This window comes from Cervus canadensis, chromosome 25 (assembly GCF_019320065.1).
Source record: "Cervus canadensis isolate Bull #8, Minnesota chromosome 25, ASM1932006v1, whole genome shotgun sequence".
NCBI lineage: Eukaryota > Metazoa > Chordata > Mammalia > Artiodactyla > Cervidae > Cervus > Cervus canadensis.
The window spans coordinates 45,470,336-45,485,877 of NC_057410.1; the positions used below are offsets into that span (position 1 = coordinate 45,470,336).

At 42.0% G+C, this 15,542-nt stretch overlaps 1 protein-coding gene across 2 annotated transcripts in view; it reads right to left on the reverse strand.

Moving 5' to 3' along the window:
* Window positions 1-1,794: 1,794 nt before the first annotated feature.
* Window positions 1,795-15,542, reverse strand: part of SYT1 (synaptotagmin 1) — a 583,367-nt gene continuing 569,619 nt past the window's right edge. For both annotated transcript variants that reach the window (XM_043447114.1, XM_043447113.1), the window contains exons 10-11: window positions 11,611-11,744; window positions 1,795-4,872 (exon numbers count right to left, since the gene is read on the reverse strand). In XM_043447114.1, the coding sequence (XP_043303049.1) occupies window positions 4,666-4,872; window positions 11,611-11,744 (341 nt within the window). In that variant the 3' untranslated portion in view covers window positions 1,795-4,665. The remainder of the gene's footprint in view (window positions 4,873-11,610; window positions 11,745-15,542) is intronic.

Here is a 15,542-nt window from a genome sequence, read left to right on the forward strand (position 1 = left end):
TCTTCCACAAAACTGGCCCCTGGTGCCGAAAAGGTTGGGGACCGCTGGACTGAGACACCTGATGTGTTGGTCCTTTGCTCGCTTTTGCTCCACCCTCATCCCCACCTTTTTGAGCTGGTTGTGCCAAAGGTGGTGGGCGCTAAGACCCAGCAGGCTGTCTCCTGGACTCCTGGCCCAGCTGGCTGGGATGAGGTTCTGCAGGTGGGGGCCCCTGGCTGAGCTGGCAGGGAGGAGAGGGGCGGAGGGAATCCTCCTCCTATTTCCATCTTCTGTTGGCTTTCTCTAGCAAGAGTGAGCCGATACTGGACACCATCTTCTGGCAGCTCTAGGACTTGCACTGCAGAGCCTCTGTGGGTCATAGCCCTGGCACCTGACCCTGTGGTGTTTCCACGGTGATTCCCACAGGTCCTGGCCCCTCCTCTATAGTTACGGGCTATGTTAACATCTCCATTTTGTGTTTGCAGCCTTAGGGGTGGTGTGATGGGCTCTACTGCGCCCCACCCCCAATTTCTATATTGAAGTCCGAGTGCCCCATTACCTCAGAATGTGTCTGTGTCTGGAGATAGGGTGCTTGAAGAAGTCATGAAGTATAAAGTCATTAGGGTGGACCCTAATTCAACGTGCCCCATGTCCTTATAAGAAGTTAGGACACAGACACACACAGAGGGAAGTCCATTGAAGATGCAGGGATAGGATGCCGCCTACAAGCCAAGGAGAGAGACCTCAGAAGAAGCACCTTGGTCTCAGCCTTCCACCTCTGTAACTGTGAGAAAGGAAACCTGTGTTGATTAAGTCACCAGGTCACGGAATGTGAGCTGCCCCCGGGAGGATGCGTGACCTCAGGTAAGGCAGTCTTCCTGATGGAGGGCAGAGGGACGCGGCTGTGAGCTGTCAGCAGGCAGTGCTTCTAGCAGATTCCACAGGCTGAAGGGGAGTGGCGATGGCCCGCCACGGTGTCCACTAGGATGGAGCTGGGGAGAGTTCTCAGGGACTCAGTACACGTCACAGTGTCTTGAGATAGGGTATTTTTGTAAAAAAAACAACATATTTATTTGTCTGCCTTGTGTCTTGGTTGAGACGTGAGGGATCTTTGTTGCATGATGCAGGGCTCTGGTTCTCTAGCTGTCGCCCGCAGGCTTGGTTACCCTGAGGCATGTGGTACCTTCAACCTGAGTTGCCTGCATTGCAAGCCAGATTCTTAACCATTGGCCAACCGGGGAAGTCCCTTGGGATGGTATATTTACATGTCTGCCTGACACTGGGACCACGTGAACCTTCTGACATCATTTGTTGTCTCTGCATCACCCAGGAAAAGCACAGTACACAGCGGGCCCCTGATAACTGTTGAATTTAGTGAAGGAGAGATATTTACTTGTTTTACCTAGTAATTGCAGTGGGCAGGGAATTTAATGTGTCATGCTCTCCTTTGAAAATGGGCTTTAAAATATTGTATTTTTATTTCGTCCCATTCTGGAGAGGCTTCTGGGACTTGGGCTCTGGAGTATAAAAGGAGGACAGATTTGGGGCAAAGCAGGGAGCCAGAAGGCGTACCTGGGGAACTGGTGATACGTAGGAGCAGAGAAGCACGTGTTGGGAATGGCACTGGGCGGGAACGGCCAGATGCCCTCTGGGCAGTTTTCCCTCTCCAGCCATTCTGTCTTCATGGGCACAGGGGCTGGCATTCAGGGCAAGCTTTTGTTTAGCTGCCTCTGCTTCCAGCTGGCCCCAAAGTCAGTATGCCATGGACTCCCCACCAGGATCAGGTAAGAAAAAGAGTTGACAGGCGGCAACATCAACAGGAAATAAAACATTTTTATTGAATATCCATGTAATATGTTAAGTCATTGTTAACAACAATCAGAAAACTACTGTGGAATTCACTACACGAAATGAAACAAAATTTAAACCACCTCATCAAAAATGAAGGTAAAATACAGCTAAAGTAGTTGGCTCGCGGGCCACGAGCCATATGGCAGAAGAAAACACCCCAACATTTCTACAAGATACAGAGAAAATCCACACAGAGAAGCACTCAAGCAGGCAGTAAATATACACAAAGGCAACGAGGATCGTTCCAGAGCATCAGATTCTAGTACTTTGCACAGCTTTGTCAGAAGGGTACGTGTGGCTTATTGGAGGATGAGTCTCAGTCTTGAAGCAGGATCGGTCACTGACTTGTGATGGGTGGCGTAGTACCAACTGATTCTATGGTGACAATATCCCATGTCTGGCAGTGTTGCAAGAGAACGCATTAGTCGTGCTTTAACGCAAGAAATGGTGTGTACTTGGCAGCTCGAACCTGCTTGTTTCAAAATGTTTGTTTCGGTGCGAACAACTTAGAGCTGAATATGGTGAACTTAAATGTCAATTTCTGACATTCAAGGAACTTAAAAAAGTCAGTCAACTCCCTCGCTTTGGTAGGGTCTTATCTTTTAAATCGGAAGGAGTCTCATTTGAATCTTTTTAAAGCAGGTGTTTAATCTCACATCAGGACTTGTGCATTTTCTACTGTCTACTTTTTGAAAAAACTGTGGCGCATCCACGGAAGGGGGAGGTGTTATTCTCCCCTCGTCCTTCAAGTCTATCCCAGTCCCAAGGCGTCTGCTACGACTGGGCTGAAAGGCCAAAGGGCTGGCCTCTGCTTTGATGAGGAGAGAACTAGACAGGAATTCTAGTTTTCTCAGGAAAAAGCCAACCCTACGATTGAAGCTTCCCATTAGCCCTTTTTGAATTCTCTTTGAGGTTTTAAGAACCGTGGCACGAAATCCAAAAGCCTGAACGTGAGGCTAATGCTTAGCTTCCTTCCACTTTGTTTTGGGATTTTTGAAGACAGACTTTGCCTTCAGAGCATTCCTACTCTCTCTGGCCTGGGAGGGAGAAGGAACCACAGAGGTTGGTGGGAGAAAAGGCTAGATGCAGTGTGAGATCAGAGGCTGCCCTTGGGCGACGTGGTGGTCTACTGCAGCGGGGATCATTATGGTATATTGCACAGTGCTTGACAAAACGCTGTGTGGTCCACCTCAGGCTTCGCATCACTCTCATCCTATGCATAGCGTTTCAGTGCTGAGTTGGTCCTTTGTAATGAGAACTGTTTGTGCTACACACACCTTGGGCAGTGCAGTAGGAGGGGATGGCAGTATTGTTACAATATCACTAAGGAATAGATTGAGTGCTACCCACTGAGGAAACTACGTTAGGTGTCTAAGCACACACAGCAGTCACAGTGTACGCAGAGCAGTCCTTTAAGACTCTTATGGAATGACTAGTAGCTTCATAATAGTGCCATTCACTACAGAAGAACAGTGAAAACATTTAAAAACTCCTCCTAAATCAAGCATCTAGTATACATAAGAGGTTGCTTCAGTTTTCTAGAACTTGTTCTTGGTTGTGTTTCACCTTTTTTTTTTTTTTTTAAAGGACAAATTAAAACTTATTTACGTAAAAAGAGCATATAAAAAGATCACTAGCTAGCTGTCTGTTTTGGCTTAATGGAAGTGCATTCAGAACTATGGCTAATTCTTTCCTTCCTCTTTTGATGGGATTACAATACTGTCTGTTTGCCACAAAGTAATTTTGTGTCATAAGCACAGATTGCTGTGTTAAAAATATTCTGCATTCCTTCTAATCCGATATAATAAAATATTTTGTGATGAAGTCTGATGTGCAAACCTTTGGAATCATTGTAGGTGTGACAGCTGGAACAGAATTCACAGGGTGCTCTTTGTTTGTGAAGGTGAGATCGGAGAGCTGCTTTTCTCTTTGAATGGTCAGGCAACATTTCAAAATGCCGACTTCTCCTCTCCTCTGCTTCCTTCCCATCCCTCCCACCCCCAGACAAATGCAGGTGTGTACACACACACACATGCACACACGCGCAACACCATCATGGCGTTACTCTGCAGTAACATGGAGTCACTGACCACTGCTCAGTCGCTTCCTCGAATGTCAGAGTAAGCTCTGACTTGAGCCCTGTAGATATGCGCAGATGGATGCGATTCTGTTTGTGGCTGTAACTCCTGGAGGTCACGCTGGATGCTGCTCAGATCATGCTAATTTGCCTGTGAAGAAGTTCTACAAAATTGGATTCACCCACCGAATTTGTGGTGTAAGTGTATCTTGGTGCTCATATGATTCAATAGAAAGCTCAGGTTTAAGTTATCCTTTAAGATGTCAGTTTCACTGTACTAGTGCCTCACAAGTTGAGATTTTTGCTGGAATGCAGATGATACTCTATTTACCGTATAATATATTATCAGCTCTCCTATATCTCAGTCAATTTACATAGTTTAAAATAGAACATCTTATTAAAAACATCTAGATATACACAGATTAGGAAACGCTTACAACATACAAATACACAAACTAGAAATAAATCTTTAGCATACTGGTATATACAACGGTGTGATACAATAAAGAATTTCCGTCATGCTCTATCTACACATCATATTGCTTAAAAGAAGAGTAGATTTGGAGGGCAGTGGTATGAGGGAGGGCTTTGGGGCTGTCTACGTTTAAATCTGTGCAAATTAAAACAGGGTTTGAAGTACCACTGAATTGTGTTAGGAACGCATGGCTGGAAAGATGAAAGGACCCATATTACTGAGGTATTTACAGATACTGGCTAAAGAGCACTATGTGGGCAAACACAGAAAGGCTTCTTCTCCCTTACTTCTTGACTGCCAGCATGGCATCAACCTCCTCCTCCACTTGCAGGGTGTGCCACTGGGCGATGGGGCGCCGGGGGTTGGCCAGCATGTCCGACCAGTGTCGCAGCTCCGCCCCGGTGCTGTTGTAGCCCACGAACACCTTGCCGATGGCATCGTTCTTGCCAATCTTGTCATAGTCCAAAACAGTTACCACCACTTGCACTTTCTGAGAGAGGACACAAAATAAACATTAATCATCCAGCCCTAGAGATAAAGTCCCACCACCAAGCTTCCTTGAGATCTAAGCAATTGGGAGATAAGAAGCAACCTGCAAGTACCAGGACAAGGCTGAAAATGACTTGGAACATAACCCAGGTCCAGTCCCTCTTGTCATTGTTACATCATCATCATCTTCAGTATCTTCAAAATACGTAATAAATGTTCATTTTGGCACAGTTCTAAGACTTCCATGTGAGCTGCTCAGTTACATTAAAGTGAAAGTGAAAGCAAAGTCGCTCAGTCGTGTCTGACTCTTTGTGACCCCATGGACTGCGGCCTCCCAGGCTCCTCCATCCATGGGACTTTCCAGGCAAGAGTACTGGAATGGGTTGCCATTTCCTTCTCCAGGGGATCTTCCCGACCCAGGGATTGAACCCACACTGTAGGCAGACACTTTGTCTGAGCCACCAGGGAAGTCCAAACATTAGATCCTGTTAACTGCTGTCATACAGATAAGATGCTAAAGCTCAGAGGAGTTAAATCACCTGCCTGAAGGCATATAAGAAATGAGTGGTTTGGTTTCTGGAGTTGATGTTGTAAAACACCATGCCACGCCGCCCATGTCAACTTGTGTTCACTGTTAAATCCATTTGTTTCCATTGTTTTATCAACAAAATTTCTGACATTAGTACTCAGATCTTTGTGTATGTGTGTGTGTGATACGTTTTCAAAGCAATCATATACTACAATCCTATTTCAGGTGGGAAGAGACAGCAGAGTTTTGTTTAAAACTACTGTAGAATTTCAGCTAATCAGTGATTATTGTGAGTATAAAATGTGACAATAGAGTGAAAGTCTTCGATAAGTAGTACTTAACTAAAGATAATTTTTCTCATTCATAAATTATCTCAATAAACACGAAGTAACTGTGTATCCAGCATTGACATCAAGTGGAAATAACCCTTTAGGCTGACAAGATTTACTCCAGTGATTCCATTAGGTTGTGAGGGTTTAGTTTATTTTTTCCAAACTTTAAACTTATTATTTTGTACTGGGGTGTAGCTGATTACCGATGTTGTGGTTGAGTTTCAGGGGAACAGCAAAGGGACTCAGCCACACATATACATGTATCCATGCTCCTCTGGACCCCCCTCCCATCCAGGCTGGCACATGACATTGAGCAGAGTTCCATCTGCTGTACCGTAGGCCCTTGTTGGTTATTCATTTTGAATATGGCTGTATGTTCATGACCTTCCCAAAGTCCCTAACTATCCCTTCCCCCTGGAAACCGTAAGTTTGTTTTCTAAGTCTGTGAGTTTCTTTCTGTTTGGCAAGTTCATTTGTATCATTTCTTTTTAGATTCCACATGGAAGGGATGTCGTATGATATTTCTCTTCTGTCTGACTTACTTTATTCAGCAGGACACTCTCTAGGCCCTTCCATGTTATTGCAAATGGCATTATTTCCTCCTTTTTAAATGGCATTATTTCCTTCTTTTTAATGGCTGAGTAATATTGTGATGGCGTATTTAATGCCTTACTTTTTTTGTTGTTGTTGTTGTTTTGGTTTTTCATGTTCATTTAATGTACCTGGTGAACTTTAAAATATCCATTAATTATACAGTAATTAAACTATAATTTTCACTAAGTGGACTTATATTTCTTGAGAAGTTCTGTTAGTTATCCCTTCCTTAAATGCCTAGCTACCATAAAATTTTAACTAGAAGCCAAGCTTTGAAAAGGAGCAATAAACCATTAATTGTAGGTTATTATGAAGCTGGATTTTAAAGCAGTGTTTATAGAAATGTCCCATCAATACAGCTTCTATATGCTGCTTTATTTCTCCTTCCAGTTCTCATATCTGTGCTTTGTGCACAGGAAATGTGGGTGTGATGTTGAAAATAAAACTGTAATAAAGCAAATTGTAAATAGAAGCAAGAGGAACAAAAAGTTATTTCACCTGCAATATACTGCCTGAAATTTAGTTGGGAAATTAAGTCATTATTTTCTTTAGCATCATTGGCAGATACTTGAAATCAGTGACATTTGGAATGATTGAGCTAAATTCCTGATCTGATGATTATGAAGACGAAAAAAATAGTTCATGGCCTGAAGCAGTGATGCCAAACTCTTTTCGTATGAAAAGTAAAGTCACTGTGGGTAATTTTGCAAGATTTCCACTTTGAAAGTCATGCATTCCTTTTTGTCTTACTCTGTGGCACACCTGTTATCTCTAACTAAGGTGGAAGTTTGTTTGGGGTAAGTATTTAATACTGTTGAGGACGCATGCCTGCATCAGGAGCGATGGTGAAAGTGGGGTTTGGGAGCTGCCCGAGGTGGCGTCTGGTTCCCTGTAGCCTTGGGTAGACCTTTCTCCCCATCACCGCGCTCCTTTTGTTGGATTAGATCATCCCTTGCATTCCGTTTTCCAGAGGGGTCCCTCTGCCCTGAGAACTCTCCGGGGGGAAGCATCCCTAGGGGAGGGCGTGGACCGGGGGCAGAGCAGTGCCTTACTTTTTTGAACTGGTGAAAGAAAATCTATACCAGTTTGACATGAAAGAAACACTTTACATTTTAGTTCTTTCTAAGTAACTGATTTGCTTAGTCGAAACAGGCAACAGTTCCAATCTAGAAACCAAGGGAAAAGATAAAGGAAAAATTTAGAGAACAGCGGAATTTATAATGTTTGGTGGCCAGAGTCAACAGAAGCAGAAAATGTACTGATGGAAACCAGGGCCAGATGAAGACCCTGCACGGCTGTGGCCCTATACTGCTCTGTCATCTGAGGATTGCATTCTGTATGAACATCCTGAGAGAGGCGCCCACACAAAGCTTCCGATCAGAGAAAAAGATCACTTCTGAAGGTGGAATTGAAAATGTAGAATGCACCACACGGGCAGTAAAGGAAGCTAATTTCCACTTTGCGCAGCCGTGGATTGATTCCATTATCAAGAGCATCACCTATTTATTGGATGGCATTTGGGACCAAGAGCAGCATCATGGTGGTTCTGAGCACTTTTCCCAAGTGAGTTTGTCTGGATGCCATCTCATTGCAGGAAATGGGGGCAGAGACACTTGGGCACATCGTGGGCAAAGGGAACAAGGGTTTTGGAGGTTGGAGTGAATAGTCAGAGTGAGTTTTGGTTGTTTCACCTCGAAACATATTCATTAGTAGCAACCAGGACAAAATACCCTTATGAGGGACTTGTGTTAATATTTCCAGCTGTGTTTGTAGTATATACATTTTTTGGGAGTGGGGGCGGGTGGTTTGCTACGTTTTCATGTGATTTGGGGAATCAGTATATTTTGCTTCTTTCATGTTTCATGTGGATAGAGGCAGAAAGACACTCTTATAACCTCAGGATAAATGAAACCCAAGTCCCTATCACAGCATGTTAAATGCTCATTTTCTCTAGGGAAATGCAAAGCTTAGGTAAGCAGCCTCTTGGGGGAAAAAAGAGAAAAAGGAGCAAATTGACTCAAAGAACAGAGAAGACAGGAAACAGTCAAAGGCGTGCTCATTATTTTCATGCCTCATGGACTCTGTATCAGGCTCTCTCTGTCCTGACAAAATGCTATCTTCTCTGAAAGGCTGCCCCAGAAACCCAGCACACATCTTGTTTCTAATGTGCTTCATTTTTCAATACGTTTGCATTTGCTGAAATTTATAGTTGAAAAGGGACATGTATTTTTTTTAATGTATAGAATTATAGCTCCAAGGAATAGATTTACAATAGGACTTTTTATTTTAATGTCCTGCCTTATATAGTTTTGTGGAATTAAAGCCAAAATGCCAGGAGGTGTTAATTTCCACAGGACTAAAGTCTCAGAACTAAAAAAAAAAAAAAGAGTTCATCAAGTGAATACTGCAAAATAAATTGTCAGAGAAATTTTGGATGTCTGAATTTGCCAGTGGGTCCAAAGCAGTGAACTCACTGGTTCAGACTAGTAAACAAGGGACTGGGGACAGGGAATCATCTGCGATGTCTTTTACTTGTGAAACAGCTATGGGAAGTAAATAAGCGTGTACAATCTGCTGACTTGTGAAAATATATATAAGAAAGGTTATATAAAAACTGTGAGCTGATGTGAGGATGGTGGAGTTATTGGCAGTTAAAAAAGTGGCCTCTATTATACAATAGTTACCAGCCACAGGCGCTTAGTCGCCTCGGGTGTGTCCGACTCTCTGCGACCCTACGGACCAGGGCCTGCCAGGCTCCTCTGTCCATGGGATTCTCCAGGCAAGAATGCTGGGGTGGGTTGCTGTTTCCTTCTCCACAGGTAGCTGTTTAAACTTAAATAAATTAAAACTGAAGTCCCTCGTTACAGTAGTGGTTAAGGTGGCTGCCACCCTGGACAACACGGGTATTCCCATCCTTATGGAATTCTGCTGGACAACGCTGATTTACATAGTACTTTAACCTTACTGTTAGATCCATTTTCTAATAAAATGTTAATTTGAAAAAAAGATAATATTATAGATATTAAAAAAGATAAAGACCAATACAGTATACTAATGCATATATATGGAATTCAAAAAGATGGTAATGATAACCCTATTTGCAAGACAGAAAAAGAGACACAGATGTACAGAACAAACCTTCGGACTCTGTGGGAGAAGGCGAGGGTGGGATGATCTGAGAGAATAGCATTGAAACAAGTATACTATGAAGGGTGAAACAGATCACCAGCCCAGGTTGGATGCATGAGACAAGTGCTCGGGCCTGGTGCACTGGGAAGACCCAGAGGGATGGGATGGGGAGGGAGGTGGGAGGTGGGATCGGGATGGGGAACACATGTAGATCCATGGCTTATTCATGTCAATGTATGGCAAAAACCACTACAATATTGTAAAGTAATTAGCGTCCAACTAATAAAAATAGATGGGAAAAAAAGATAATGTTAAAAAAAGGTAATATTATTGTGAATAACAATGATGGCAACCATCTCCTGAGTGTCCGTATGTGCTTAACGCTGTTCCAGATGCTTTTACGTGCATAATCTCGCTTTGACGTGGGTTCTGTTGTTATTCCTGTTTTACATATGAGCCTCAGTTTCCCTTTTTTGTTTAATTATTTCTTTATTGGCTGTGCTGAGTCCTTGCTGCTGCGTGCTGGGTTTCTCTAGTTTTGGAAACTTGGGCTACTCTCTAGTTGTGGTGCGAGAGCTGCTTACTGCAGGGGCGTCTCTTGTCATGGAGAATGGACTCAAGAGTGTGGCTTCCGTAGCTGCAGCTCACGGGCTTAGCTGCCCTGTGGCATGCAGAATCACCCTGGGCCAGGGATCGAACCTGTGTCCCCTGCATTGGCAGTTGGATTCTTAATCACTGGGCCACCAGGGAAGTCCCCAGTTTCCTTATATGTATATAAAACTGGGGTAATAATGATGCCTCTTTCACAGCATAAGAATTAAATGAGCCTATGCAGGTAAAGTGCATAAGTATGTACCTTGGGCCTACGTACAAAATAAATATACAATAAATGTAGCTATTAACTTTCTTCATGGAATAAAAGTGTGATTCATTTCTTACAGTACTGTATTTTAAGAATGGGTTAAAGGTAAAAATATGCAACTGAAGACTATTGGCTGACTTTTGTGATTCTGAACCTGTAGGAGGTTCCATGCTGTAGTTTTTAATGCCCACCCTTCATCTTTCCTTCAAGTCATGAGCAAATTTCCATAGGACTGAAAAGATAGACCCACATCAAATATTTTATAAAGTTTAAAAATAGTGTTGCTTTAACCAATTTGACTCTCTGCTACCCATTAAAGGTTAGTAAAAACAGCCTATAATTAGTGGATGTGAACTTTGGGTCCAATAGCCTAACTATGGACTATGAGATAAGAAAACCTAAACATATTTAAGAATTGCTAAGTAATAAGTGAAAGTGAAAGTTACTCAGTTGTGTCTGACACTTTGTGACCCCATGGACTATGCAGTCTATGGAATTCTCTAAACCAGAATACTGGAGTGGGTAGCCTTTGCCTTCTCCAGGGGATCTTCTCAACCCAGGGATCGAACCCAGGTCTCCTGCATTGCAGGCAGATTCTTTACCAGCTGAGCCACAAGGGAAGCCCTCGTAGTGAGGTCATGTGCTATCTTTGTGGCTACATGTAGATCCTATTTTGAACCTATTAACTGCAGGGTCTTTTAATAGAATACTTTCAATCATAGTAAATATTATCTAGCAAATTAAGGTACCATCTTTATAAAAATAACCATCCATTCCAACTCAGAAGCAGGAATCTGAATTTAAACAATCAAAAATACAACTTGGCCTAATTTTTCTACTGGTGAAAGATTAATTATGCTGCATATCTAGCATTAACCAAGATATTTCTTTTCTCACTTTTTAATTTTTTTTTTTTTTTTTTTTTGCTACAAAGAGGTGATAATGAGAAATACTGTGGCTTGAGAGTCAATAGTTAAAGCTCATTCTTTCTTGACCTCTTAACTTTTGTGGATGTACTTTTTGAATTAGCAGAGTTGTTCTGTTGATGTTCTTTTTCCTACTTTATTTCTGCTTGCCAGAATGCCTGCTGCTTTTGCTGATGAAGCAGCGTATCCTATGCTGTATATTTTATCATTTCCCTCTCCATGTAGCTGGAGCATCAGATGTGCGTGGAGTAAGGATGGCAGTCCGAGTGGAGACATGTGTGCTGAGAGTTTACAAGGTCTGTGTGTTTAATTTATGTGGTCTGAAGAAATGAAATCGAATGGGAAGACAAAACATGTTTTACATTACCTGGATTTGCTCAAAGGGTACTTCAAAGCTGAATGACTCATTGTAGTAGGGGTTAAGTGTATTCTTTTTAATTGTTGTCTTTTTCTTCTTCAGCCTCTTGCCATTCTGCATCAGATGAATCTTCACATAAGGATCTGAAAAATAGAAACAAAAACATTAGATCAGAGACACATATTTTAGATTATAATTGAGTTTATAAAAAGTAAGTGTTTCATATAGGAAAGTAATTGTGTAGCATATATTTAGTATTTTAAAAAATTTCAAGTGTTTCTTCTTGAAAGATTTTAGGTAACCTATGGGCCATGTTTTTTTGGTCATGCTATCTCAATGTTTATAGTTGGATTTAGGAGATGAGAGCAGTGGTGTGCTGGTAAACCTCCTTTTTGGGAAAAAAAAGTCTTGACATAGCATTTGCTAATGTCTGTGGTATAAATATGCTCAGCATGGCCAATTTCAAGCTAACTGTTTAACAACTGGCTTAGTAAATTCCTGAAAATTTAGCAGTTGGCAAGCTGGCAGCTCGTAAGCTGTCAAGAAACTGTCTGCAGTATACCACTGCTTGGGAATAAAACTTGACAGAGAGGACAAAGGAGCCGTTTTGTTCTTTCACTTATTCATCGGCTCAAACAATAATAGGCCCTAGGGATATAGCTGTGAACAAACCAGACCATCCCTGTTTTCAGGATAGAACTTCAGCCTTGTAGGAGAAATAGGCAGTGAACTTGAAAAGAGATCCATATGAAATTATAACTTGAGAAGAGTGCTCTGGAAGAAAGGAGCAGATAGATGTATGATAGAGACTCCCGGGGTGGTGTGGTGAGCGTAAGGGAGGAGTGGAATCATATGGTTAGATCAGTTAGATCCCTTTCTGCAGAGGGAACGTTGAAAGTGAGATGTGAATACTGACGGGTGAGAAGAGGCTATGTGTCTGAGTGTGTACGCGTGTGTGTGTGAGAGAGAGCGATATCCAGGATCTGTGCCAGAACATCTCCAGGTAGAAAAGAGCTTTACAGGTTCAAGGAAAAGCGAATAAGCTGGGAGCACCCCCAAAAGTAATGAGAAAAGGAGCAGGGGAAAGATTCCTTTAGCAGTTTCCCAAGTCTCATTGCTAAGTAAGACAATGGAAGGATAAGATGGTTCTCATTACCAACAGATGAATGACCTCCCTACAGGTTATTAAGAACCAATGCCCAAGTTTGAAGTCTACTGTTTCCTGAAACATTTTTCCATCTGATAGGTAATGCATGTTCATTATAGAAAAATATCAGGGGGCAATGATAAACAGAAAGAGGAAGAAATTTTAAATCATCCATGATTTTACTCCCCTGCCATGCCTTCCAAAATTTCTTTCCTTTCTTTCAGAACATGAAGAGCTGTAAGAAACTTTATAGATAATCTAGTCTAATGCCCACGTACTTTTAGAAAGTACAGCTACAGACCAGAGAAGGTAGTTTTTATACCCCTCTTCCAATCCTCCAGTAGAACATAACTTCTGAAGGACAGAAAATTTGTCTGCCATATTCACTAATTGAATTTACTAATCAGTGCCCAGAAGTGTTCAATTTTTGTTGAATAACTAAGTGGAACTTCTGTAGGGCCTAATAATCTGGGTCTCCTTCCCATTACCCCAAAGCCCAGATTACTTGAATATGTGTAGTCTGCGGTTTTTGTTTTTAATGTTACATCCAGTCAAGGGGTTTGCAATTAAGATTTTAATCAAAATGAAGAATATCTTTAAAAGCCAGACCAAGAAATGAGAAACCAAGTATTTCAACTAAATAGTTGGTCAGTTAAAAAAGTACACTGTGAATACTTGCAAATGAAGAGGAAAATGAGAAAAGCCTGCTGTTCTCAGGCAATGCTGATTTTTGGTACAGAGACCCGCCTTGCCTACCAAGTTCCCTGTCTTCTCCATCACAGCCCCTTACACTGTATAAAGGTGGTCAAGTCTCCAGGTGCTCCTTGGCACTGACAAAATAGCGAAGTACTAAACACTCCCAAATCAGTGTTTACGGCTCCTGTGTTCACGTGTTGAAACTTCATCAACCTAAGGCACGGGGTTTTGCAAGACAAGCATGGTGACTATATGTTTATTTTCTTAACACAGTAAATGACAAGAAAATTCCTTGTGCCTCTGCCATTTGAGCAAGCAAGTTAAAAACCAAGACCCTTTCAGATTTCAACATGATCTCTGATGTGACCAATGCCTGCAGGAGAACAAGGTGACTCAGAAAAACTGATTAGCTAGGTTCTCACTGACTGAGGGGGCCGGGTAACAGGAAGTTACCTGTAACAGGTAACAGGGGGCTGAGTAACAGGAAGGAGTCAGTCATCGGAAGGTGTGGGGGCAGCGTGAACCAGCCAGAAGGAACCTTACATGCTGAGCCCTAAGGCGCTTGTCTTTCCTCCTGTTTGTGAATCATGAAGGCAAGGGGGAGAGAGGCGGGTGGTGAGGTCAGGGCGGTAACACTGTCAAAAGCAGAATCTGCCAGTTCCCACCCCAATTCATAGGTACTCTATAATTTGATGACCCCTGCAGAGTGCTGGGACAGGAACAGGTTTGGGGCTGTATGAATGGGCAGAGGGAGACTTTGCCTTTGCAGATTCATCCTGATACAGGCACCAAAACCACTTACTTTATAGGCAAAATTCCCAGCTTAATCATAACCAAGACTAGCCGTAATTCAAAGGTCTTTTTCTCTTTTTTTCTTCCCAGATTTATTGAGATATAGTTGACATATAACATTGTATAAGTTTAAGGTGTACAATGTGACGACTTGACATACATATGAGAAGTGATTACCACAATAAGGTTAGTTAACACAACTGTCAGTTCATATAGTTACAACTTTTTTTGTGTGGTAAGAGCATTTAAGCTCTACTGTCTTAGCAACTTTCAAGTATAGAACACAACAATGTCACCATGCTGTCCATTAGATTTCCCAGAACTTGCCCATCTCATACCTCGAAGTTTGTACCCCTTGATCAACAACTTCTCACTTCCCTTGCTCCTCAGTCCCTGGCAATTACTATTCTACTTTCTGCTTCTAGGAGTCTTTCTTTTTAAAAAATAGATTCCACATCCACATAAAAAATAGATTCCACATGCACAAAAAGGGAGATAATGCAGCATTTGTCTTTCTCTATCTGACTTATTTCTTTTAGCATAATGCCCTTGAAGTCCATCCATGTTGTCTTCTTTTTTTGTGTGTGGCTGAATAATACTCTATCATATATATCACACTTTGATTATCCATTTCTCAGTTGACAAACACATAGGCTGCTTCCACGTCGGGCAGTTGTGACTAACGCTGCAGCGGAGATGTGAATGCAGACATCTTTTTGAGACAGTGATCTCCTTGACTTCAGTTGCATACCCAGGAGTGGAATCGCTGCATCATACAGTATCTCTACTTTTAAGTTATCTTCAGTAAACTCCATACTGTTTTCCACAGTGGCTGCACAAACCTATGTTCCCACCAACAGTGCGTGAGGGTCCCCTTCTCTTCACATCTCGAGGCTTGCACTCTCTTGCCTTGCTGATGCTCGCTATTCCAGTAGGTGTGAGGAGATACCTCACTATGGCTTTGATTTTTATTTCCCTGATTATTAGTGATGATTAGCATCTTTTCCTGGATCTGTTGGTAATTTGTGTATCTTCTCTGAGAAAATATCATTTATGACCTCTGCCCATTTTTAACTGGATTTAAAAAATTTTACTTTTATTCGTTGCCATTGAGATGTATGAGTTTCTTATATATTTTAGATATTATCCCCTTATCTGACATATGGTTTGCAAATATTTTATCGCACTCCATAGGTTGTCAGAAGTCTTCTTTTTCAACTTTTGCGCTTGGATAAATCTTGACTGTCTAAGCCCAACAGGTTATGTACCCAACAGGTTATGTACCTTTGAGCATCTTCTTTGTCTA